A 27,870-nucleotide genomic window follows, 5' to 3' on the forward strand; every position below is an offset into this window, starting at 1 on the left:
TTGAAACATAGAGTAGAATCTTCCCTATGTCTTAAAACCCTGAAAATACACTATTCCCTGTTAAGATAAAATACAATATGTTGAGAAAAATTGTATTATGTACAGCAGAAACGGTTTTAAATTTGAGAAAGTTAACTCCGCTGATATAACCGTTCTTGCATCTTCAATGTGACGTATTAAAACACGTAAGTTCAAAATGCATATTTTTCTTTGCCGAATCTACGCAAACTGTTGGCATATACCCAGCGTATATAGCTTATGATGTGAATCTTGCTTTCTCCAACTCTAATCCCATCCTCCCTTCATTTTTTGTGATGAATTTGTATCTTTGGCGTAAGATATTCTTGAAAGCAAAAGTTCCTCTTTTTTTTTTATGTTACCTAAGTGCCGGATTGGAGAGCACAGACGTGGTGAAGAGCTGTGATGAAATGGGTTTCTGCTAAGAAATAATTCTGTCTGCAGCCCATTCCAGCTAATCTAACCAACCTCTCTTTCCACCTACAAAGACTTTTAAAAAAGAAGAAGAAGAAGAAGAAAAAAAGAAGAATGATATTCCAAATTAGCTGAGAGATAGGCTAACTTTAGGCCAACCAGCAAAGTCTAAAAATAAAAACACGATTTTTTTTTTTTTTTTTTAATAGCTACTTCGCAGAATACTGTTATCTACAATCTACAGAGACCTTCCTCAAGCAGGTGAATCTTACGTAAAGCCAGTAATTTTAAGATCATTCTCAATAAGTGGAAAGACGCATTAAAACATCTTAATAACCTTCAACTTTCTAAATAGAACCGATAAATACAGCAAATAAAACAAAATAAAATTATTGCATATTCAAAGCCTCACTTTGAATGCGTGAATTTTCATTAGAATAATACAGATTCTTTTACTACATTGTTTATGACACTGTTTATGACAAGTTTATGATAAACTTTCGAGTTTTGTTGAAGTCAGATCAAACTGTTTAGAATGAAAGAAAAATTACATAACCCGTTTTACGATCCTTCTGATCCAACTTCTAACCATATAAAAGTATCAAAAGAGTTATATTCGATACCATCAGTGGTGGCTCGTCAGGGAAGTCAGGTCGGTAAACATTTACAATTTTATCGCTACAAACTAAAAACAAAAACAAACAAGAATACCTAATATCTTAATAATTACATACAAGAATTAGGATATTAGGTATTTTCCTTTCCTTACTTTGTAGTGATAAAATTGTAATGTTTATGATTGTAATTTCCTCCAAGCGCCGCCTCCGATAAAATCTACCACTACTACTATGACTGTTATCATATTATGGTAGTGACCAGGGGCGGATCCAGGATATGATCAAGGGAGGGGCTAAACCATATTTTGCCGTTTTAACCAGTTGTAAAGCAGGATTGAAACCCATTTTATCCAGTGTATACCTCACCGTCAAGGGGGGGGGCTATAGCCCCTATAGCCCCCCTTAGATCCGCCACTGGTAGTGACCCGTTATATTTATCAGGAACTTACCACGTCGTAGAACTGGCCTTAATTCCGAGCAGGATTCATCAATCTTCCGACTCAACTCCTGATGACTGTTTATTTGATTTTTGTTTCTTAACGATGTGTGTACCTTATTTATTGAAAATTCTGCTGTTAATTATTGAATATATATATCTATATATATATATATATATATATATATATATATATATATATATATATATATATATATATATATATATATATATATATTTAAATACAGGCTGCCTAAAGCTTAGAAGGTCCTATATTACGCATTCTTGAATCCAAAGCATTTTGCATTAAGTACATATAAATTAAAAAAAAAAAAGAGAGATGTGTGTCTTAGTTGAGCTACGGTGAATGGAGCTACGGTGGCTCAGCGGTAGAGCGTTCACCTTTGGTGCATGAGATCCTTGGTTGGATGCCAGCTCGCGCCAAGTGAGCTTTGTAGTGGACAAACACCACAGTGAGCGTGGGTTTTCTCGGGGTCCTTCCACTTTCTTCATTCCACCATTTCGTTCACTTCTCATCATCACCGTCTCCTTTAGCCTAGCCGGAATGACCGTGGGACATTTCATTTTCAAATACTTTTATAAAATTAGTCTGTCTCTCTGTCTCTCCACTTCATTGTAAAGAACTGATAGGGGAGAAAAAAGAGATTAAAATATACGCCCTTTCCCAAAGAAAACTTGTCGAATAACAATTAGATGGGATGGATGGATGAATTAATGCTATTTCCCTTCCCTTGGCAATGTTGCGAAGGAAATAGAACTAATAATAACATAAACAGACCTAAGAGCAGAAAGATGGATAAAGACAGTGAAGATAGCGTGGAAGAAAATATACAAGTACTTATTGAAAGCGCACATAGAAACATCTAAGAACTTCTTGTAGTCGCCTCGTATATGAAGTATATGCAATTATATCAGAAGAAAAAGATGATTTAAGAAAAATGCTACTCAGACATGGATTTAGATTTTTAAAAAGGCGCAAAAAATATGTACACAGCTGTAAAACCTGTTTTACGTTACACGGAACGGTGTTGCATCACAATTGTAGGGAGGAGGAGGCGAGAAGTATTCCACCATCACCAAAATGTCGCCACCTTAATAATGTTTACTTCAAATATTAATCAGATGTGCAGATACGGTATCCAACCATGCAAGAAGAGCCCTTGATATGGTACAGAGGACAGGTCTGTTGCATACAGATCGACCGACGATGGTATCTATCTCTCATGGAAATCTATGTTCATTCCCGGAACGGCGTCTACAAGGCCCGACCGTCATTTCCCAGTGAGTGTTAACACCGTCATAGCGATGGAATGTGGAAGACACCACGTACCCTTCTTCAAGTTTTATAGCACAAGCGGTCACGAGAGTTGAAACGAAATCCTCATTCGCGAAAGAGGTAATGCAATACATCTGATTACATATATGCATGAAATTATACATACGACAGATGTCTTGTGATAGGGAAGACACTAACCTTTGGAGTTGCAGTTGTAGATCACTACTTTTAACGAGTCCTGGTATGCTTTTACATGGTTCTTGGACAAGGAAGGAGCAATATTTTTTTTTAAAAAAAAGTCATGGCGTTATATTATTATTATTATTATTATTATTATTATTATTATTATTATTATTATTATTATTATTAGTAGTAGTAGTAGTAGTAGTAGTAGTAGTAGTAGTAGTAGTAGTAGTAGTAGTAGTAGTAGGAGGAGGAGGAGGAGGAGGAGGAGGAAGAGGAGGAGGAAAAACTACTACATTTTTACAACTACTTCTGAACAGGAAATATTTGGATGAATTCGTTTCTTACACTAAGTCTGAACACAGGGTTCGATTTCTGGTAGGGGAATTCGGGCCGGGAAAGTGTAAAAGCTTTTTCAGGCCAGCCATCCTGAGTGAGTTTTTCCTGGGTTTTTCTCATTCACACCAGGAAAATGCCGGGACGGTACCTAACATCCAGTCCCCAGGCCGGTTTCTTCCTTTCATTTCCTGGGATAGTGTGATTGCTGAGGGACGTCATACCTCACACGTGACGGACTAAGATGGCCATAGATACCGAAAACCCAGAAATCTAAATTCTAATCCTACTAAGTCTGAACATCAAATAAAAGCAAGGAAAGGAATAATAAAAAGGAGCATTTAGGAAGAAGAAAAGTATATTTTGTGTATTCTTGAATTACAAGTTGAGAAAAAGATTTATAAGATGTTTCGTGTGCAATATTGTACTTTATGGGACAGAAATATGAACATTACGCAAAAACATTTTTTAAGAATAGAGGCTTTTGAAATATGGTTATGGAGAAGAATGAAGACAAATAGCCAGGTCGAAAAGAAAACGAATACGGAATTGTTAGAAATAGGGAGGGAAAACAGAAAAAAAATTGATATAATTCAATTGGTGAGTGGAAAGATAGTGAGTTCTAAACAAACCATTATACTTTTGTCAAAAATATTGTTGAATGCATAGAACAACGTATTCCCATGGATTGATACAACAGTTTTCAAGTTATTAAGCACGTTTAAGATGAACTTCAAGTGTAAACAGCATAACAAAGGTTTCTTATTGAAATATTCATGAAGTGCAGTTTTGGACTTATATTGTACTCCCACTCATCGATTCAATTAAAAAGAATGAAAACTGGTTGGGACACTAACTTACAAGAAAAAGTGCATCATGAACTACATGCTAGTATGTACGTTGCCAAGAAGAAGAGGAAAGTAACGAAGGGTGAAGACCGCAATGAATGGCGCCAAGTGTGTAGCCAAATAATGGCAGAATACCTATTGAGCTAAAATGATACTTAGTTGCATTAATTAATTGAAGTTTGTGGTTAACACTCTTTCACTCAGGGGCGTAAATAAGAGCCCTGCGGATCTCGCATTGCGGGGACCCCCCAAATCGTGAAATGGGACGTAGAGAAGGGGCCCCACTCCACGCTGTCTGCGGTAGGCCCCCAAGCCTTTAGTTACGCCGCTATTTTCACTAAGTTACTACAGGACACTTAAAATCCGAATTATTTACTTATTGAATCATTTGATCGAAGACTGCCACATGGGAAGTCAAGGCCAATTCTAGTCGCTAGGAGTTAGGAAGTAAGGTTTGAAACATTTTGACAAGTTCTTTATGTCGTCACCTCATATACAGAGGGGAGTTGTTAGAAATGATTCAATCTCGAGACACCTATGTACACAATGTCATATAAACTGATAAAAAGCCAATTTAAGAATAGCACACATCCGATCAATCACTGTGATTGGGCTATACTTAGAAGTCCTCAAAAAGCGTCGCAAATCTAATAGCATCGCAAACAAGTTCACCTCAAGACAAAAATATAGGCTTACCTGTTGCTTTAAAAGTTTACTGGGTGAGATAGTAAGGTGGGCACGATCAAGAAAGTGAAAAATCTTGATTATTTTTGCCATGTCACTTGTCACAGTTTTTGTGCAATATATTCTAGTTAATCTATTTATCTTCATATAAGAATTCATAGTTTCAATTAATTAAAATCAAAATTAGTTTTAGATCTTCCATCATGAATTAAGAGTTTCAGTAAAATTACAACGAAATATTTACAAACATGCGGACATAACATTCTTGTTAAGTTACAATCAAGTATAATATGTGGAAATGAAATTACATTTCTAATTTTACATCCCATAATTATGCATCGGGAATACGAGATACGGTGATGATGCTAATGAAGGAAGTGGTGCAAATAAAGTGGGAGGAAATGGAAGAATCTTCAGAAAACTCACGCACATGGTTTTTGTCCACCACAAAGTCGACTTGGCAAAGTGGGATTGAATCAGGGACCCCACGCACCAGAAGTGATCGTTCACCAGGCACCCCATGTAATATCTTGAATCAGTGGCGGCTCTTGAGGAAAGTCATATTGGTGTACGTAACGTTGCCATCTTTTACAAACCATACTTCTCAGCTTTAACAAGATACCGAATATCTCAGTCAGTACGTGACTTATTGATCTCACATAACCACAGTACTGCTCCTCATGCTCTACCGCCTTGCATTTATAGGTTTTAAACCATACTGCACTAGTGACCTTTTCCGAGTTATTGTATCTTTTCCAAACTCAACTTTTCTTTCTGTTGATATAGCAACGCTGTTCAACGGACTCTTCTAGACTTGGAGTCAGCGTAAACAGTTCTTGTCAATATTTAATTTAAGCAGACATCTCATCCCGGCGAAATTAAAATACCGCTAATGTTACAGTAATTATGTGATATCTTCAAATAGATAAAAGATAATTAAAATATGGAACAAGAGCGCCCTAGACAATATTATTTTGCCAGAGGTACCGTTATCACAAGTCACCTAGTGGCTTTCCGTTCTCAGCTGTTTAGAAACGCGAAAATAAATGACGATTTTCAAAAAGGCTCGAAATTGAAAGCAGATAAGTGAGTCGTGATAACGGTTTCTCATGTAAAATAATATTGTCTAGGGCGCTCTTGTTCCACATTTCGATTATCTTTTATCTATTTGAAGATATCATATAATTACTGTAAAATTAGCGGTATTTTAATTCGCCGGGATGAAGACTCTTAAGGTGTACAAAGCGTTAGTACCTCACTCCCTGTGTGTGCCAAAAGCGTTTGCATTTTAACACATATTTCACGTTATTGCTCGAAAAGTTTGCAACACTGATATGCGTTTACCATCTCTTTTCTCTTTATTTTCATTGTTGCTTCCAATGATGATATCCAATTTAGGTCATTCGATTTACAAAATATAACTTTCTCTTGAGTTGGCAACACTGTTTATCCGGTGATGTTCATGAATACACGAGCATGTGCCCTCCTGTCTCTAATTCCTACGAGACAGAAAAACGAAACTTCTCTTTTGGTTTCTCCGTTATCATTGTTGGAAATTCTAAATTATAATATGAAAATGTCATTTCATGCCTTTGTCAAGTCGGCACATATATATTAAAATCATTACAAGCTAATAGAAGAAAGCTTTAGTACACTAAATAAGATTTCTTTCTTTAGTTTGTACCAAAGATCTAAGAAAATAGAGGATCTGCCCTTACAACAAAATCTTGAAGCCATACGTCACAGTTTTGCCACCCCTACTCTGGTCACTCCGCCCAATAACATCGCAATGTTTTAAGCCACAATCATGGCGGAAACGAAAGTAGCCAATCAGACTTGCCGATGCTCAGTTGTTTTTTGGGCTTCATCAATTTAATAGGATGAATATACATATAGGCAGATCCTCTATTTTATAACATCCTTTGTTTATACCGAGAAAATTTAATGTTTACACGTGTGCCACTGATTGAATTTAAAATTAATAATGATTTCTCAGTTGCCATTTTCAGTTATTGTTAGTTTACTATCACTCCTGTTTCCCCTAAGTTTGAATATAACTTAGTAATAAACACGGAAGCTGCTCACTTGACAGTCATATGCAGAGATTTCACTAAAATAATAATAATAATAATAATAATAATAATAATAATAATAATAATAATAATAATAATAATAATAAAAATAATAATAATAATAATCGTGTATACTTGTAGTGAAACCCTCAAAACACAATTTCTTCTCAGAGTCGTAATCAGGTTAGGGGGCAAGATGGCCTCAGTGGTAAAGTGTTCACCTCTGGTGCGATGGATTCCTAGTTCGATAGTAGGTCATGCGGGTTTGTAATCGAAGTCCTCACATCTGTTCCTACATTCCCATTCCACCAATTCTTTCACAAGCATTTACTTTAATCAAAAATCTAGATTATCCCCAAGCCATTTGGCACAGTTATTGCGCATTAGGTCCTAGCTAACTTCTTTGCCTTGATCTCCTTTAATAGTTTCCATTAATTAACATTTTATTTGCTTTATCATGTGGTTCGGATTCCACATTAATCAGTAGGTCCACGTCTCATATAGCCTCGCTGCTGAACGGGACGTTAAACTCAAAATTAACTCAACTCATTTATTTGCTTTATTCCTTCCACCATGCATTGAAACTAATTTTTAGTAAAATAGCAACGAATCGCTGACATATCTGATGTCATAACATTCTTGTTAAATATGTTAATGAAGTATGTTAAGATCTGTGGCGACCCTTCAACAAAATCATATCGTTATCCTACATCCATACTATGGGAGTAAAACTATAGATTTCATTTTCACTTTTTCGTCATCTAGTTCTCTTCATGTGTTGAATTATAATGTTCTCTATAAATTTTACATTTTTTCCTGTTCTATCGAACTAATTATTGCATTTTGCCCTCATGCTTATATTTCAAAGGCAGTTACACGTCATCTCCATTTTTTTTTATCTCACTTGTGGTATCCATGTTCCTTTCCGTACAGTATACTGCACATCAGACACGAACACAGGACGCGGTGGCTCAGTGGTAGAGCGTTCACCTCTGGTGCTTGGGGTCCCGGGTTCGATCCCAGCCTCCGCCAAGTGAACTTTGTGGTGGACAAACAACGTATGCGTGGGTTTTCTCGGGGTTCTCCTACTTTCTTCACTCCACAATTTCATTCATTATTCATCATCACCGTCTCCTTTAGTCTAACCGGCATAACCGTGGGACGTAAAACTCAAAGATTTCATTTCATTTACGAATACAGGAATTTATTTCGGGAGGGGTCCAAAGCTTTTGACGGAGGTCCAAACTATTATGAGGACAAATTATATTAAAATTTGTAAAGTCAACCATATGATTACACTAAATTTACAAAAAAAAAAAAAAAAAAAAGAGTCGAAATTTTGGGAGTCCGGAACCACAGGATCCACCACCTCTGCGTACATTCCTGCTGCACATTAAAATTTTAATAAGTTTTTTTCTATCTTTAATCTTCTGAAAGTTCAACGTTTTCCTTCTTTTAATTAAAATACAGTATAGTTATCAATGACTCTCTAGGCTCACCTCTGATTAGCTATTCTAATACTATGTAAATGATCAGCATAGGAATTTCTGCCTCTTTCCATTGTGACTAACTGATGATATTGCGGCTTTTAAAGGTATTGTTGTTACCATTAGCATGGCAACGAGAGTTGGTCAGTTATCAACGATTCTGTAGGCTCACTTCTAATTAGCAATATTATGTGAATGGTGATACATAGGAATTTCTGCCCCTTTTCATTGTTGCTAACTTTGATTGCAGTGTGGTTTCTACGTGTATTGTTGCTATCGTTACCATGGCAACGAGAATTATTTCCTGTTCAGCGTAAGATCTAAACTCCGGTAAACAAAATATTTGTATCCTTCCGCTTGTCACAAATACGATTGGCTGGTGATGTATCCCTCCCACTCCCCACGGGGAGGAGCAAATTATACACGTGTATTTTGACAATACTGTCTCGTGCTGTCCAGATACTTACAGCAGCAGCAGAAAAAAAAAAGGAAAAAAACTCGAAAGATTGAAAAAAGTTATATGAATTTTGCGGATAAACAACTGTTGCTTAGTGAGTAAAGGTTTACCTTGTTGGTGTTTCACAACACTCGCTGAACCGGGATTCATGCCAGCCGTCTTTCAGGCTTGAAAGCATAACACACGTCCACACTTGAATTGGCGCCATAATTACTGCGCATGCTTAGTGTTGATTTCTATTGTTTCATTAACCACACTACATTGCAGTTTTATTAGATAATCCGTATTATATTTTTGTCATTTATAATAATGTAGCAGTTTTATATGGAGCTTCATAGTGAAAATAATAATCAAATCATATGAACTATTTTGCGGAGGAGTACAAGCGTCGGTAGGCCAACAGCAAATCAGCGGGATTTAGTTTCATATGGCTTTGTTTACCGCAGTTTAGAGCTTAGGCCGAACAGGGTTTAGTCATTTATAAACGACTCTCTTATTGATATACAATTGAATATGCAACTCGCTCCTTCAGTGAGATGGATTGGCTGGTTACTTCAAAGGTTCCAAACTTCGCTGCCACACACAATATAAAGTACAATGCGATAAATATAATCTTGGTTACGTAATTCACACACAAACGAATAATTTTTGCAGCAAACGCTTACGAAATCGAGGGAAGCAACGATGCTTTTGCAGTAATCTTCTTCAGCACTGCATACACGATAGGAAAGGTAGAAAAGCAATGTTCAGAAAAAAAAAAAAAAAAAAAAAAAAGCCAACAGACAGTGTGTGAAGTACAGTCTAGAATACTGAAAGGGGCCAAGGTTAGTGTTTATTTGCACTTTCCATTACCACAGTTACAGCTTTGTTGTTTGAAAAGAACGTAGAACTTCCGCACGTGCACCGTTTGTCAACCTTTCTTTCCACGTGGCTGAAAGAAAGACCGTACAAGGACAAGACGAAACACTTTGTAGCAGCCACAGTTGTTGTTCATTTACTGGTAAAAGCTACGTCACTCAGTTGTCTTAAAATTGGGATAGTTTGCATAGTCGTGCTATTTCTATCAGTTCAGAGTCAGTCATTGACTCATATTGACTGAAAGTGGCATAATCGCAAATCAGGTTGACACACCGATCGCTAAACGTATTATACACTATTTCGTTTTACATATACCTTGATATACCTATTCCTGTTAGTTCTATATTGTGGTACTCGTACAGATGGCACGTCTGTTAGCCATTAGCATTCCACTGTACATCCGATTCGCGGAGTGCTTCATCTTGCATCTGATCACCCACATTCATATCTAAAGATTTAGTATATCAGCACGATACACTTCACAAGTGTTTTTAAACCTTTTCCTTACAGCATAGGCGGCGCCAGGAGTTTGGTAATGTGGGTGCAGGCTAGGATAGGACAACACGTCCTAACATTGTTGCCAGATCGCTCTGCACTATTGAGCCTTAAGATCTCGAAAATAATCCCTGTTTTACGTTATATGTATATAAAAAAAAACTAGAAAAACACAGTGTGATAGCAAGTAACTTATGAGAGACTTAAGTCACTCAAATATATCCAAACATAGGGAACCAGAAATATACAAAATAGAAAGAATTATTATAGGAAATCTGAAAAATCGGCGTTAATGTGCATGGCGCCGGCTATGGGTGACACCATTTTATCACTAGTAGATACAATTTTACACGACACTCTTTCACTTTTTTTTTTTTTTTTTTTTTTTTCACTTCGGAACAGGACATCCTTCATCGCTACACTTTGACATCCGCTACTCTTCAATATACAGTCTCATTTTCGTGTTCTTACTGCATTAAGATCAGAAACATCTAATGCTATCATTGAGTGTTTACTCGCACAAAATTGTAGATATCAAGATTTCCGATCATGTGGTTAACTGTGGTGGACGTAGACATGGAAATTTACTATTATGTTGTCACAAGTTTTTCATTAATTTACGAGTAGTATTCTGAATGTATACGCAACAATTTAGTGACACTCTTGATCAGGTGCGAACATAGAAAATTTTATTGAGAGAGGTCAAAAGTTGAAGAGGGAGGGTCCAAAACTACAAGACACTACGTCTGTGTGGTATTGAACCGATGTTGTTCTACACCCGAAAAACGATGAATAATTATATTAAGTTCTACCACTTATATTTTTAGACAAAATAACGGAACCTATTTTTGATAAGGAAAGAAATCACATATGAAGTGTATAAGGTAAAATCTTTATACTACATCGTCGTTTTTGTGCTAAACAAGTAGGCCTATGGTTTTATTGAGAAAGTATACAAATGTATGTTGAGTTACGCACTGGTCCGGGAGGAAGGGGTCCGGACCAGTGGAGCCCCCGCGTGTGTGCGCTCTGCTCTTGATGCTACAACGCGACACCCACATTGGAAAGCTCTGTACCAGACTCAGGATGGCTCAATTACACAGCGCCCAACCCTGAACCATAGAATCGCATATTTGAACTCCAATTTTTGTGCATCTAACAGTAAACCAACACACTGTATATATTTTCTTGGTGTATTCCATTTTCATCCATTTGGTTATTTCACCATTATTCCGATGCTTCAACACTTACTTAGCACACAGAAGTACGAAACCCGCGCGACATAGTGGATGAGATAGGCTACTGTTCGCCTCGTAACTGAAACGTTTCGAGTTCAACCTTTAACGCCTACGAGTAAAACAAATGTTACAGATGCGTCTTGAAATAAAATGTCTACTATTGAAAATGGCGGACCTAGCTAAATTATTTTACTCTCTTTCATTCTTAAAGATGGGTTAAGGTGAAACATATAAAAGAACATGAGCGATCACATACTTTTTCAATTAGTCCAAAGAATAAATAAATAAATAAATAAATAATATAAATAAATAAATATAAATAAATAAATATATATATATATATATATATATATATATATATATATATATATATATATATATATATATATATATATAATTGTGAACATTCAATGTGTACTAATGAGGGATGACAAATCGAATTTTGTCTTAATATGGAATCTGATACACGGATTGATCTTCATGAAAGATGCGACAACATAGCGTAAGTCATAATGCACGACATTGGCCTCTGTTCAAGTGTTCGGGTTTTGGCCTTTCTAAGAAATGAAATGAAATATTTCAGTTTAACGTCCCACGTATATGCCCTTTACGCTAAGAGAAACGATGATTAAAGCAAATGAATGATGATGAGTGAATTGGTGGAATGAAAAGGTAGGAGGAAATGGGAGTATCCCGAGAAAAACCACTAACATGATGTTGTTCACAACAAACTAACTTGGCCGTGGATCGAATCAGAGGTAAGCGCTCTACCACTGAGCCCCCATATAGCACTTCCCGGCGAAAGCTCATGTGGTTCGGATCCCACGTTAAGCTCTAGATCCATGTCTCATATAATTTCGCTGCTGAAAAGAGATCCTAACCTGAAAATTAATTTCATTCCTAAATGCATAAGACAAAAAAAAAAAAAAAAATGATAATTACGATTTGTATCCAGGATATGAATTGTAGAAAGGTATTGATATTAATACTGCGACTCATTGACTTTGATATTAATACCGTGTGTATGGAAAAGAGCGGTAATTGTGCATGTGCTACTGTGCACGTCACATTCAAAATTAATCATATGTGATATTGGCTGGTGTTATGGATTTAAATTCAAAACTAGATTTAATCCTAACAATATAAAGGAGGATGTTCAAAACCAGTATCAACTTCCAAAAATATTATCAGAAATTCCAAGATTTTTGCCCATCGGAACACCAAAGACATTATTTTCTTTTTTCCTCACGGCATAATATGATTTGATTTATTCACATATTTTTCACGATTGTCTAAATACTAGACAATCTGAAAATATTTGGTTTTTGTGACATTTACTAGGAAACTGGAACTACATTCCTTTTCATGAATACAGACATAGCCAAGAGAGCATAAATACGCACTGACGCACTGACGCACAACTGTATTTCGAAGTCTGTCTATGCAAACGATCTACAAATAGCCTATTGCTTTGTTGCTTTTCCGTTAGCCGAAAGATGGACTCTAAAGAAGAGTTCATACAATCAATAGATGCTAGTCTTGATCCTAGTCTGAACTGCAAGTAGGCCTAATATCTTTCTTTTTTCTTTTTTTTTCTTTTTTTCTTTTTTTACTTTCTTAACTGTAGAATTGATCACGGGTTCAATCACCAGTGGGTGAATCAAGCTTGATCAGCGATTCTAATTTAACTCTTTGTTTGCTTTACAAAATTAATTTTCGGAATGTGTTAGCAACATGGTGTCTGAATCATTTTAGTTTTACGTCCCACGGTTATGCTGTGTAGGCTAAAAGAGATGTGATGATGAGAATGAATGAAATGGTGGAATAAAGAAAGTGGGAGGAAACGGGAGAACCTCGAGAGAACCCTGGTGTTTGTCCATCACAAAGCCCAAATGGTGCGAGCTGGGATCGAACCAGGGACCCCATGCACCAGAAGTGAACGCTATACCATTGAGCATGGTCTTTGAATCATTCCCTATAAGTGACTGGAAAGAGAATAAAATATATTGAATCCCAAATCAAAATTAATGTTCTTTGAAAGTTTCGAAATATTGCCATTTGTCCCTTTCTCCCATTTGTGCGCCAATGACGACAATCATCCAAGGGCAATCGTTTCCCAACGCGTTTTTGTCCTTTTCTCTTTTACTAAAAAAGTAATCGAAATTAACCTGTCAATATTCGAAATTAGCTTGGTGTCGTCTCGAATTTCAAGTACCTGGTATCGGACATGTCTTGATTTATAAACATCCGTTTTGTTTTCAAATTTTCGAGTGAAAACCAGAGGAGACTAGATTAATCGCGCTCGCGATACCATTTCTAATACATAAAGAGCTAACTGTTCGAAAGCACAGAATTTGTGATCCAAGACCATTGGATAACAATCTGAAAAGTCTTGAATACCGTCATACGTAAGAGTAGAGATGTAGCTTAGAGATCCCCTCTCCATACTGGTGTTAACTATTCCATTTTGAGGCAGTTTATCTTAACTCAAAAGTACAAATCAGTATTTGTGTAATATTCCAACGTTTTTTATTTCTCAATACGGCATCTAAAACTTCAATAAAATACCTTAATAATCTCTTCTTTTTACGAACAGTAAATGTTAATTTTCCTCCTTTGAATTAGTAACTTAGTTTCGGATTAGGCATATTAGACCGGTCTTGACGTCAAACATTTGCATAAAAATATCAGTGGCGTCCGGAAACAAATATCTTTAATATGTAAACACTTTTTTGCCTTTAAAGTTACAGAAACAAAAAGTAGCTTTAAATTAAATTTTCTACTCTGCTACATACAAATTACATAACACATGTAAACTCACGGTGCGCACTCAATGCTCACTACTAGAATAAGAGAAGCTTTTAACACCTCTCTCTCTTTCTTTTCTATTACCACAAGTACTGTGTTTGACTTTGATATTAATACCATGTGTAAGGAAAAGAGGGGTAAGTTGTGCATGTGCTACTGCGAACATCACGACGCTGGAAAGTCCGTTATGGAAGGTTATATACTGTATACAGGCACGTGGACTAACAGAATATTGTTTTCTTATGTAAGTGAATTAATAAATTTACTTTTACAATTAAAGAAGAAACTTTATACGGTGATCTTTAGACAAAAGAATACATAGTGTATTAAGAAAAGTGGCGTAAAAGATATTGTATTTCCTAGACACGTAGTCAGAGAGAAATAATGATATTTCCCATATTTACCTTCAAAAGTAATGAAAACACGGCTATCCATTTTTTTAAAAATCTGAAAACATGTGTTGACAGACTTGAATTTAATCAGAAACTTTTTTTTTTCTTAATCTTTGAGACTTCACTACGTACACCGTGCATGAAACGAGTTAGGAAGATGATCAGATACTAACTGTGTGAGTAAGGAAGGAGAAAAGTTCTGATATGGGAATGGCTCGTTTTTAAGTATGTTCGAAATTAAGAGGGACTGAGAAACTAGAGCAGATAGCCAAATTTTAACACAAAAATGACTGAGTAACCCAGTGGCCTCTTGTATATACAAGGCGACCATAGGAGCTCGCCTAGATGAGCCGGGCTTTAAGGGGCCCAAAGCCGCAGCCGCAAATAATAATAACTGAAATATTCTTATTGTTACAATTCATCTTAATATTTTATTTTTTTACCGTTAACAATTTGCAAGCATAAACTAATAATACTGTTATTTGTTGTCACGTTAGAATGCATGTTTGGACCGCAATGATTCCTATGTCGAATGTAAGTGTGATACCATGTGCCGCTGTCCTCAACCTGTTTCTATCTTGTTTCATATTCACTGTGACACCACATTGCACCATATCATTCTTCACACAAGATTCCAGGGGGCTCAGTGGTAGAGAGTTTACCTCTGGTGCATGGCATCCCTGGTCCGATCCCCAGCCAAGTAAGTTTGTGATGGGCAACATCGTGTCCGTGGTTCTCTCAGGGTACTCCTGGTTCCTCCCACATTCTCATTCCATCAATTATTCCATCGTCATTCACTTGTCTTAATCATTCGTCTCCATTGCTTAAAGGGCATTATCGTGAGACGTTAAACTGAAAGAGTTCATTTCATTTTTTCACACAATCTCCCCACTTCTTTGGTCGGCATTGTGCATGTTTCCCATTCAGTTCTATAGCATCCACTCGGTAAGCTACCTATTCCGAAGGTCTTACATGCCCAAAGCATTAGCCAAGCTACCTATTCCGAAGGTCTTACATGCCCAAAACATTAGTCAAGCTACCTATTCCGAAGGTCTTACATGCCCAAAACATTAGCCAAGCTACCTATTCCGAAGGTCTTACATGCCCAAAACATTAGCCAAGCTACCTATTCCGAAGGTCTTACATGCCCAAAACATTAGCCAAGCTACCTATTCCGAAGGTCTTACATGCCCAAAGCATTAGCCAAGCTACCTATTCCGAAGGTCTTACATGCCCAAAACATTAGTCAAGCTACCTATTCCGAAGGTCTTACATGCCCAAAACATTAGCCAAGCTACCTATTCCGAAGGTCTTACATGCCCAAAACATTAGCCAAGCTACCTATTCCGAAGGTCTTACATGCCCAAAACATTAGCCAAGCTACCTATTCCGAAGGTCTTACATGCCCAAAACATTAGTCAAGCTACCTATTCTGAAGGTCGTACATGCCCAAAACATTAGCCAAGCTACCTATTTTGAAGGCCTTACATGCCCAAAACATTAAAGTCTTATTTTCTTGCAGTTTTTCTACTATTAGTCTTTATTTAATTAGGTAAATGTGTCATCAAGATTTATGATAAGAACTTATCTTTACATGCTACACTAATATGCATGGGTAGATTAGGTTTACCTAAATTCAAAAAGCAGGGAATAGAACAGCATTACTTTTCGTTGACTGATATTTACTTTAGTTCTTAGCAAACCAATGATATGCAGAAAAGGCATTGCTTATGTAGGTATGAAACGGAATTATAGAAGAGCTTGAGAGCCAATCGCTGTTGGGAGATGGACAGACTGCTACGCAAGATCATTTCGTGCCTCATAAAACCTTTCATCTACATTTACTCGCATCTAAACACAAAACCACATCAGAAGTATCGAAATTACATTTCTTGTGTTTCGGTAAGTACACTAATGAAATACCTCGAGCAGCTTAGTGGTAGAGCTATCACTTATGATGCTAGGGGTACCTGGTTCGATCCCAGACCAAGTGAGTTTGTGTTGGACAACATCGTGTCTGCGAGTTTTCACGGGGTTCTTCCGTTATTTCCTAACCAATTATGCACTAATCATTCACTGTAATGAATCATTTGTTTCCATTAACCAAAATAGCAAAATGTAAAACGTAAAACTAGAAATTTCATTTCCATAAATGAAATGTTGCATTATAGACAGAGTACAGCTTTCAACATTCTATGAATAACATTTGTCAAGTGGCAGTACGTCTGTGCATATCCGAATCCTTGAAAGCTATTGTTTACGGTGCAGATATATGAAATGAAATCTTTCAGTTTTACGTTCCACGTTTATGCCGGCTAGCTAAAGTAGACGGTGACGAAGAAAAATGAATGCAATAGTGGAATGAATAAGGTGGAAGGAAACGAGAGAATCCCGAAAAACCAATGAACACGGTGTTTCTCTACCACAAAGACCATTTGGGACGAGCTGGAATCGAACCCGGGACTGCACGCACCAAGCGTGAACGTTCTACAAGTGAGCCACCGTCCCGATGTAGACATAGTTTAATTGATTGCCCATCTCAGAAGGAAAATTAATTCTTAGGTCAGAACACCTAGCAACCGATAGGAACGCCGAATTTTGCTCTGTAGACCCCAGCTTGCAATGTATAAGCGCGAAATACAGAAATAAGAGCACTGGGAATGATAAAATTATTAATAACCGTTTAATAATTGTAGAATAATACAGCGAGGAAGATATAGTGTTGCAGAAGATATGAAATCATATACTGATCTTGTGTCAAATCTTTATAGTTGAAAATAATACGCCACGCTTCAAAAATGAATTCTATGTTAATTCTATGTATTATGAAATAAGTACTTAAATTTTGTGTTTGGAAATGAAATGAGATCGTGCCATGCTCTTACCTCTTAGGCTAAAGGAGAAGGATGATTAATTCAGGTAAATAATTATAGAAAAAAGATGGAATGAGAAAGTGAAAGAAACGGGAAAATCCCCGAGAAAACCTACGAGTATGTGATGTTCACCACAAGCTCACATGGTCTGGGATCGAACGAGGGAACCTTTCATATAGAGTTCAGAACTCCATCAGTAAGCTACTATGGCCAAGAACAACATAATCCTAAAACATAAATTAAGTTACTTTTCTGTAACCCTCAATCTTGTTTATTGGCTCAGTGGTAGAGCGTTCACCGGTGCTTGGGGTCCCTGGTTCGATCCCAGCTCGCGCCGTGTGGACTTTGTGGTGGACAAACACCGTGGCTCGTGGGTTTTCTCGGGGTTCTCCCGTTTCCTTCCACTTTCTTCATTCCACCATTTCACTGATTTCTCATTATCACCGTCTTCTTTAGCCTAACTGCATAACCGTGCGACGTTAAACTTAAATATTTCATTTCATTTTCAATCTTGTTTATGGACACGTTCTTTTGATAAGAAAATGATGGAAAATGAATCATTAGATTAACGTTCTACGACTAATGATAAATGAAAGTGAATTATTAAGAAAGAATACGCGTAATGGATATAGTAGGAAACGGAATAACTAAAAAAATCTTACCGACACTATGTTCTCAATCAGCTGGTGCAAAGAGAACTTGGTGGCGAACAAACGCCGTGTATGTGGGTTTTCCCGGGGTTCTCTCGTTCGATTCGAGCGATATATATATATATATATGTATATAGTGTCTCAAAATCCCCCTGACATAAGATAACTCTGTTATTATCAGAGTTACAATAAAATGCAAGAGGGGAAACCGTCTCCAAATATGTTCTCAATCTAAAGTGAAGGAATTTCTAAATCGGACGAGCCGTTTGGGCTGTACACTCTTTATGCGCCCAATGTTAAATGAAAATGAGACGTTGTCATTTATCTGGGGCTAGGGGAGAAAGGACGGGACGGGAAATGGATAAATTTTGTAAGAGTATGGTGAATGGAGGCTTGTTTGAAATGAGGGCTGGCCATCGACACGTAAGCATAACAGACAGTAACTGCATTCACTTATGTTTTGGATCAAGGTAAATGACAACGTTCCATTTTCTTTTAACATTGCGCGCATAATGAGTGTACAACGAAAACGGCTCGTCTGATTTAAAAAAAAAAAAAATCCTTCACTTTAGATTGAAAACGTCATATTTGGAGACGGTTTCCCCCTCTTACATTTTGTTGTAGCTCTGATAATAACAGAATTCCCCAATGTTAGGGGACTTTTGAGACACCCTGTATATATGAGGCGTTCAACGTCGAATTGAACCTCCGGGTTCCATAGACCACAAAGTTAGTTATATGAGGCGTTCCAAAGCACAAGGGAGTGAAGTCCAATTAGTAAAATTGTGAGAAAAAAGACAACGTTGGTACGGTCCGTTTAGGTAAGTATATGGAAAAGCGAACTCTTTTTTTTTTTTTTTTTACATTATAAGTTTTTTTTTTTTTTTTACTATACTTAGACGTGAATTTTTTACGCACTCAAAGAAGCTTCATATACAGATTTTAAATTTGAAAGATGTCTAAGGTGACCAAAATTGGGGTTAAATCCTGTGTGCTTGAACGTTCCATATGTAAAACAGTATGAGTCAGAATAGATTTCGCAAATATATTATATATATTCTATGTAACTCTGATATGAACACTGTAATTGGGTAGAATTACCTGTTGTGTTCTTCTTCCATAAATAAATAAATAAATAGATAAATAAATAAATAACAGTTGCCGAAATATCTCACAGTGGAGTAGAGAAAAGGATCCATTCGCCCGGAACCTCTTTCCTCCAAACACAATGCTAGGAATTTTAACTGACTTCTCAAAATTAAAATTATGTATTAAAAAAAAAAAACGCATAGAGAATCATGCGTTCCAAGTTCGATCCTTGTAAAACACTGTCACTAATATTTGAAATTTAGTATGGGTAGGCATAAAAAGAAATGAAATAACTGTTTATTTATATAATTAATCGAATACATCAAATACATATAATTTCGTAAATCCTTAATCATTTCGTAGATCTCACAAAGAATTTTAATATTAATTTTATGAATATAGTTGTAATTACGATTAACAGATGACGTGGCAATTCTCAGTAAAAGTATGTGAGATTTCGAAATTTATTTGTAAGAGGGCACGGTGGTTCAGTGGTAGAGCGCCTACCTCTGGTGCATGGGATGCAAAGAGGCAATTTTCAGCACAAGATACGAAATGAGGCAGAAATCTTCCAATCAGGAGCGTCATTTTGGGCTCCTGCGGGACAATTTCCTCCATGAGTTTGAGAATTATATACATTTTAATTAACAGTATAATAATATAACAATGATAAACGTAAATCTCTACTTACATCGGAGAGTCTTCTCTCTCTCACTCCCCCTCCCCTCCGAAGTAAAATTTGAAAAGGCGCTGTTGCTTTCAATAAAAACAAGTACACTTTTCGAAAAGACGTTATCACTTTCACGATGCCTTTTCGAGACAAGACAGCTTCAACTGTTGTCTCACAAACAGCTCTCTTTATATTTCTGACTTACTTCAAAGTTCCTGCAGATGTAGTCTCTTAAAACCAAGTAGTAGTTCAAAAACAATTCTAAAACATTAAGATCCCACCCATCTCATATAATCTCGATGTAGAAAAAGGATATTAAATTACAACAAACAATCATGTATTATGAAGATTTTGGAAAAATGGAAACAAGTTATCTACAGACATACTGTCAATCCACCATCATGAAATAACTTTTTGTGCGGTACCTATTACATATATGGACTTCCTACATGGACTTCCAAGCAGTGATGGAATAGTAGAAGAATTTTTGGTGGATGAGTATACGCTCGACAGTTTTTTAAAGAAATTAACGTATACTCATCCACGTATACGTTTGTTCTTTAGTAAATTTACGATAATTATGCGCTGAACTATAAAACTACTGGGTGGATATAAGTCATATACGCACAATTACATCCCTGTTTCCATATTGCTGCCTACGCTATTATACGTAAATGCAGAAATGCAAACATTTATACTGCATCTAAGATTGTACAAAAACTGAAATGCAGGTAGGAATGAGCATTATTTCGATTTGTTACCACTATATTAAAAGTTCCATTTTCGTTTTACATATAACTATTCTGCTCTTCAGTTAAATCTTCTGATTAACGTAGACGGTTGTCATAATAATAATAATAATAAATAAAACTATGTATTTGTAATCCATCTAATTCCTAATTTCTTGCAAATATATATATACAAAATAGACCCCCCCCAAAAAAATCCACTCAGTTCAACGGACACAATTACAATTACGTAATATTAAACTTACATTACAGTACTACGTATATAACGTATTGAAGAAGTTCGTTTGAATTTTAAAAGGTTACACCCCTTCTTAAAATCTCTGCCACACAAGCAAAGAGAGAGAGAGAGAGAGAGAGAGAGAGAGAGAGAGAGAGAAATCTTCCATAGTTTAGGCCGAGTGGAAAAAGTGTTTACCGGCAACACGTCATCCATGCACTCTTTTAAGTATCACTCGGGGAATGACCTTGTCTCGGCCAGCCCTGAATGACGAGGTGAGGAAAATAGCGCTCGCGAAACAAGTGGTGCGTGACCGTCTCTTCGCGCTGCGAAATCTGCACCAGGAATTCATGCTCTTCACTTGTCCTTTGATTTTACAACTGCATATTGCTATGACGACAAATGGTATCGTTCAAATTTAGAATCTAATCTCATCACACAGATATATATCCTATCGGTATTGTAATACATCTTCTACATAAGAAGTGTTTCAAGACAAAAACAGCACCTTCTGAAAATCCCTTACTTATGACATCTCAGAGGATGAACACTGACTTACTTAAAAAGATTAAAAGCATCAAGATAGTACATTTGTTGAGTAGTCTGCATAAATAATGCGTGAACAATTCATATATGTCACTTCTTAGAGCGATTAACTTGAACTTACACAAAACAGTAAAATTCTACGGAAGATGTGGTGCAAAATAATCCATATTTTTGAACACAGTCATAGCGTTCGTTCCGAAAGGCAGAGAGAGATAGAGAGAGAACATCAATCAAAACTAAGAGCACTGGTCTTAACATCTTAGCGATGCGATTTTTTGAGGGAAAAAAAAAAAACAATGCGCAGCATGTACCAATTTCAACCTGTTACTTTTCAAACGATTGACATTTTAAATATAAAATAAGCGCTCAGTTCCGAGGACCCGTGAGAAAAGTAACCCAATGTGCTATCCCTGTGAACAATGCTATACAATGGTCCAAAAGACACGGTATGTTCCGCCTGAGCTTCACATTCCTCAGTATCTTTCATTGTTAGCTCGATACAAAGAACTGTTGAAAACCAAATTTAAATGAATATGGAATGTAATATACATCGGCATAACAAGAAATTTCGAAAATTCGCTTAATATCAATAGTACAAACTAAATCAGAAACTGACTACGTTCTACACACCGTTGAAATTAGGCTGTAAGAAAATATTAAGTCAGCCAACGAATATACAAAATATAGCAAAATGAACATCTGTTCGGATCTGGTCTCTCTTTGATCTTAACCCTTAACAGGAAATATGTGTCTGTCAGACACGTATGGTTTTTCTTTGTATTACATTGGCAACACTGATTCACTCAAGGTATCGTTTTTCTCAGTACCTTCCTATTATTTAACATTACACATATGTTTTTCTTAAAAAAAATATTACTTGATACATGTCCGTGTCTCACAGACACACATTTCCTGTAAGCGAAGAAAATAGCGTTTCCTATTAAGGGTTAATATCACTCGGAAATAATCCATCCAGTCAGTTTCTGTATCCGGTAGATATTTACAAGTAGATAGGGGTCTAACTACAAATTGTCTACAAGCAAATATCACTTTAAAAAAATCTAATAATAGTATTATACTGTACTATGACATTTTAACGCTACCGGTACTGCTTCGGGCTCTTCGAGTTGGTCTAGTGGCTAACGCGCGCCTGTTTGAGGGTCCCGGGTTCGATTCTCGGTGGGAAAGCATTCAAATTTAAACGCATTCACTTGGTGGTTCAGGTTTCACCTTAAACGTAAATTTCACGTCTTATACAGTTTCGTCGCTGAAGGAGAGGCTAGACCCCAATGCAATCTATCAAGCTACTACTTCGGTATTTTTTTTAATTAGTAGTTTCTCACTCATTGTCATGGAATGCTATCGAGTTACGAAAAAAAAAAGAGCAAGAAGAAGAAGAAGAAGAAGCAAAACATGACGTGATGTTAAGTGATATTTGTCAGTCTCAATGACTCGAGTGTGACAGTATCGGTACGCAAATTACACTACGATGTTCCTACGGAATAACAAAGAAGAGCATGTAACAACAGCAATAATTACAAGAAAAATGCAGAATGTATATTATGAATCTCACAGGATATCTATCGCCGTGCTTCTTCTATTAAAGTATCCCAAGTTATTCACTCAACAATAATGTTATGTCAAGTGTTTGTTTTCGAATGCATTGCTATCATCAAGTGTCTCGAACACACTGTAATACTCATAGCAACAATGCCATTATCAGGACTGAAAATGAAAAAGTATTTATTGCTGGAAATGATAACGACGTTCTCGTATAAAAATAACACTAAACTGTTTATAACAAGGAAAGGTATACCAACAATGTTGGAATATGCATCTATTAAAAAAAATACTTTTAACTCACATTTTCTTTTCAATTTCGTTCGTTAACTTGTAAAATAAGAACCGGTATTCCGAAACTTTACAGTACCGGCGAATTTTTACTAATGCTAGTAACAGTTGGATTTTACGAGCGTACTTAATAAATTACAACGAATAGTTATGGCCAATCTGTCAAGATTTATGGAAAATTGAGAACATAAGTTGGTAATGTACAGAGGATAAAATTAAAACTCTTCAAACACAAGACGCTTTCGGCTTCATCTTGTTACGTCTTTAAAAGTTAACGTGTTATTTTTGTTAATTTTTATTCTTATAATACTGCGAAATGACCCCTGTTATCAAAAGTGATTCCGGGTAATTTTAAACATGGTAAAAGCTAAATGTGATTTAGTGGATGCTTATAGTTTTTTCGTGGTTATTCGATTGAAACAGACAGAAAAAAGACGTAAACCGATATGCTATCTCTGAGAAACAAACTTAACATTATATAGGAATCACAAGAACGCGATGGAGCATCTTTTTTGAGAAAAGTCTGAAAAATCTGCATCTACCGGTATATAATCTGTACAGAGACCAACGTAGCCACGTGCGCCTAGCGTGTCACTGAACTTGAGCGACCAGACCTGTTGGATTCCTGAGATCTCTCTCCCTCGCACACACACACACACAAACACATCAACTGTTAAAAGTTATCTCACTTACCTTGCACCGGACTCAAGATCGCGGCGAGTAAAAGTAGGGACACATGCGGTAGCGCGCGGTTCCTCATGGCAGACTTACACAAGCACTCTTCTCGAACGCTCAACGTGGTCCATCACTGCTGAGTACTGGCCGAGGAGTTTGCTGGTCATAAGTAACAAAAATTGGTCACATGACGAGGGAGGGCGGTGCATGGGCGGGTGCGGAGGGAACACTGAGCGTTGCGTTGCTCAGTCGCGCTCACGAGACCAAGTGCCACTAACTAAGCGCTACTCACACTGACAGACTCCGTCGCCTCCTGGACGATACGAACCGCGCCAAATGAAGCAATGTTACTCCTCAACAAACTCCATAGCACGGATCATTCTGCAAGTAGTCGTTGGACGGGCAGGTGGAGAGAAGGTACTAATGCACACACAAACACTGAAGTTCTACACATAATCTCACGAACGGTATGGACCATCATATCTCATCCGTTCTCCGTTCTCTCACAGATCGGAGAAGTAGAAAGAGCGACACTGGGAAGTGTGTGTCAAGTAACAGCATCCAAACCGTATAGGTATTGTACTTCAATAGGAAAATAATAAGCTATACAATAGATATCGTGGCACATATTAAATACGAAAAGAAAAAAAATGAAGTCTCCTACTTTGAATCTAATGCACTTTCGGGGATCTCACAATATACTAAATTCACGACAATGCTACTCAGGATGGTGTATTATTTCGATGCGTCCTGCTAATATTTATTTCCCAGTACAATGCTAATATAGTCAGTCCTCCCTGCTGGTCTAGTGACTAGTGCGCGCGCCTTTGTGCACATGATCCGGAGTTCGATTCCCGGTGGGAAAGCCTTGACATTTGAACGTGTAACGGTGGTTTTGATTTCACTTTAAACTGTAAATCCACGTCTCATATAGCCTCGGTGCTGCAAGGGACGTTAAACATCAATATACAACAATGCTAATACAAATAAATATCCTGTTTTGACTGAGATTTTTTTTTTAATATTGTCTATGTTGTACTTATTGTGCGGCTTTTGCCTTTAGTGGAGTTTCCTTGTCGTGGCTTTCACCCTTAATGCATTTTTACTCGTAGCTATTCCCCTAGTCATGAAAGAGACTCGATAGGTGAAGAAACTCTTGGCTTTTTGAATCGGGAACAAAAACAACAAAGCCGAATAAGATGAGATATTTGAATTTACTTTTTTTTTTTTTTTTTTTTTTTTTTTTTTTTTTTTTAGATCTTCAACTGAAACAAAGAAATTATAAGTATATACAGTATATAAAAATGAAAGTCACTATGTTGGTGACTTCGTTCCGCTTGAATAACCTGATAGACTTCGATCAAATTTTCAACATGGATGAGGTTCGGCCCTGGCAAGATTTTTATCATTTTACTTTGACGATACAACATACGGGAAGGGGATATTATATATAAAGCTTAATAACTCTTAGACCACGAGATCGATCTCGATCAAATTCGCCACATACATAAAGTTCGGTCCTGGGATGGTTTTTATCATTTGACGGTACAACTTAGGGAAGAGGAGGGGAAGATATTTAAAAATGATCGAAAATGCAAGTGAATACCTTTGTCACTTAATAACTCTCGAACCACCTGTGCGATCTCGATCAACTTTACAACATAGATGAGGTTCGAGAATGGGATGGTTTTTATCATTTCGCTTTGACGGTGCAACTTAGGAGAGGGGAAGGAGGATATTTAAAAAATGATCGAAAATGACCGATATTAGTACCGAATCCATAGTTTGCGGGGTTGCTGAGATGAACATTGACACTTCCGATGCAGTTTAAATCCAAATTCAGCTCTTTATGTCCAAAAGGAAACTATTCTCCCCGTGCGAAGAACGGGTATTCTGCTGGTATTCCATAATCGACAAAATAGTGTATACATTTTTGATAGTATATTAGAGATGAGAGAAAAATAACAGTTTTTTATCACTCATGTTGGTATTACGTAGGTGGATTGGTTGGTTTGTTCGTTGTATGACATCCCTGCCTATCCCTTAATTAATTTTAAAGATGAGTCTATTTGCGACTTGTTTCCAATGTTTCCAAATGTCTGAATATTATCAAATTATATTGGTGTTCAGTATGTTAAAACAAATATTCTCATAGTTTGTGCAGAGTATGAACGGATATGTCTTTCTTTTAGGGGAGAGGAGGATTCGAATATCTTTTTTCAGTGATTGCAAAAGTTTTTTAATGATGGTTTTCTTCAGTGTGTTTTATTTTAGTTTCAATGATTTTCTGTACGTTCTACGCATGATATACATTTCTATTGGTATTCCACATTATTTTAATTCATGCGCACGCGCCTTTGGCGTGGGAGACCCGGGTTCGATTCCCGGCTGGGCTCATGTGGTTCGGATTCCACGTTAATCAGTAGGTCCACGTCTCATATAGCCTCGCTGCTGAAAGGGACGCTAAACTAAAATCAACTCAACTCAACTCAATTTTAATTCATGTGAAATTTGCATAGTTTGGAGCTAAGTGTGATACAAAAAACTTTGTTCATACCCATGCACAGCTGTGACTAGTGTGAGAATTAGATAATTTATATTGGGGGGGGGGGATAAAATTAGGCCAAAAGGACGTAGAGTCTGAAGGTGCAATAGTTCAAAATTAGACAATAATACCTTATCCACCCACACATAAATATAATATGACATCTGTACTAAATAAGGGATTCATTAATTCAATAAATCTACTGACAATAATTATGTATATAGCTCCTTCGTGACTAAGGGGTTAGTGTCCGCATCTTTGACGTGGGAGACCCGGGTTCGATTCCCGACGTGAGTTCATGTGGTTCGAATTATATACGTTAATCAGTAGGTTCCCGTCTCATATAGCCTTGCTGCTGAAAGGGACACTACACTTAAAGTCAACTCAACTCAATAATTATGTACCGTATATTTTTCTACAGGGTGTCCAATATACAATGCAACCCGGGGTTTGGGACAGTATAACTTTTGAACCTGATGTGATACACGAATAATGGTTATACCAAAATGAAGCCTTGTTCATGCATATATTTTTAAACTAAGAAGCAACGATTGAAATACACTAGGAACAATACAGTGTTGTCAGATATAACCGAATATGTAAATCAATTTTTTTTGCAAAACATGTAAATTGACTCATAATTCATACGTGTGTATGTTCTGTCGTTAATTTACAGTTTGTTAAGTTGGAGTAGCTTGGGAAATATGGAGCAGAAAAAAGATTTTTTCATTTCCACCGATAACTAATCGGATGAGGCCTCTGTAAGGGGGAACTAGGGAAATCGTAGTTTTCATAATTTAACACTCTGAATTGACAACTTTGCTGATGTTTCAGTGCATCAAAAGGTGTGTTAAGGATCTGTCTACATTATGCAATTCTTGAAAACAATGAAAAACAAACTTTGAAATTATCATGATAAAACGTTTATTTACATGCACCCGGCAACACTGCTATCAGAAATGAGTTACCAGCTGTACAGCGGATGCTGGGAGTGTCCCCTGTTTTGATTCAAACAGTGGTTCACACGTTTCACCAGGTTGGCAGCAACTTTACGAAGGTTAGAAGTGTTAATGTTCTCAATGGCACTGCGAATGTTCGTTTCCATGTCTTCAATAGTTCTAGAGTTGTTCTTGTATATTTTTTGTTTAAATAGTCCCATAGAAATGAATAGCAGTGTTGCCGGGAACTTATAGAACTTACTAGAACTTATTTCAATTACTTTCTGTCTAAACGTACAAAGCTTGACCTAAGCTACTGCTATTTGGAATTGATAATACTTACCTGAATCTTACCAGAATTCTGTAGCCAGATAATAATTGAAGACTTTGGTGCAAAAACCCGTTAAGTCCAAAAAGTGAAAGTGTA

At 36.8% G+C, this 27,870-nt stretch overlaps 1 protein-coding gene across 6 annotated transcripts in view; it reads right to left on the reverse strand.

Moving 5' to 3' along the window:
* Positions 1-27,870, reverse strand: part of Fs (Follistatin) — a 593,437-nt gene that overhangs the window by 322,640 nt on the left and 242,927 nt on the right. Inside the window, exon 1 of one of the 6 annotated variants that reach the window (XR_014129674.1) lies at positions 23,979-24,239. The exons of 1 other annotated variant lie outside the window; for it this stretch is intronic. Coding sequence is in view for 3 of the 5 variants with exons in the window: in XM_081747815.1 (XP_081603941.1) it covers positions 23,979-24,045 (67 nt within the window). In the remaining 2 variants the exon portion in view is untranslated. Of the gene's footprint in view, positions 1-23,978; positions 24,246-27,870 lie in introns of those variants that run through there. 4 more of the 6 variants (XR_014129685.1, XM_081747815.1, XM_081747798.1 and 1 more) reach the window with 4 other exon arrangements.

The sequence above is a fragment of the Thermobia domestica genome, chromosome 2 (assembly GCF_964235325.1).
Source record: "Thermobia domestica chromosome 2, izTheDome1.hap1.1, whole genome shotgun sequence".
Classification (NCBI taxonomy): domain Eukaryota; kingdom Metazoa; phylum Arthropoda; class Insecta; order Zygentoma; family Lepismatidae; genus Thermobia; species Thermobia domestica.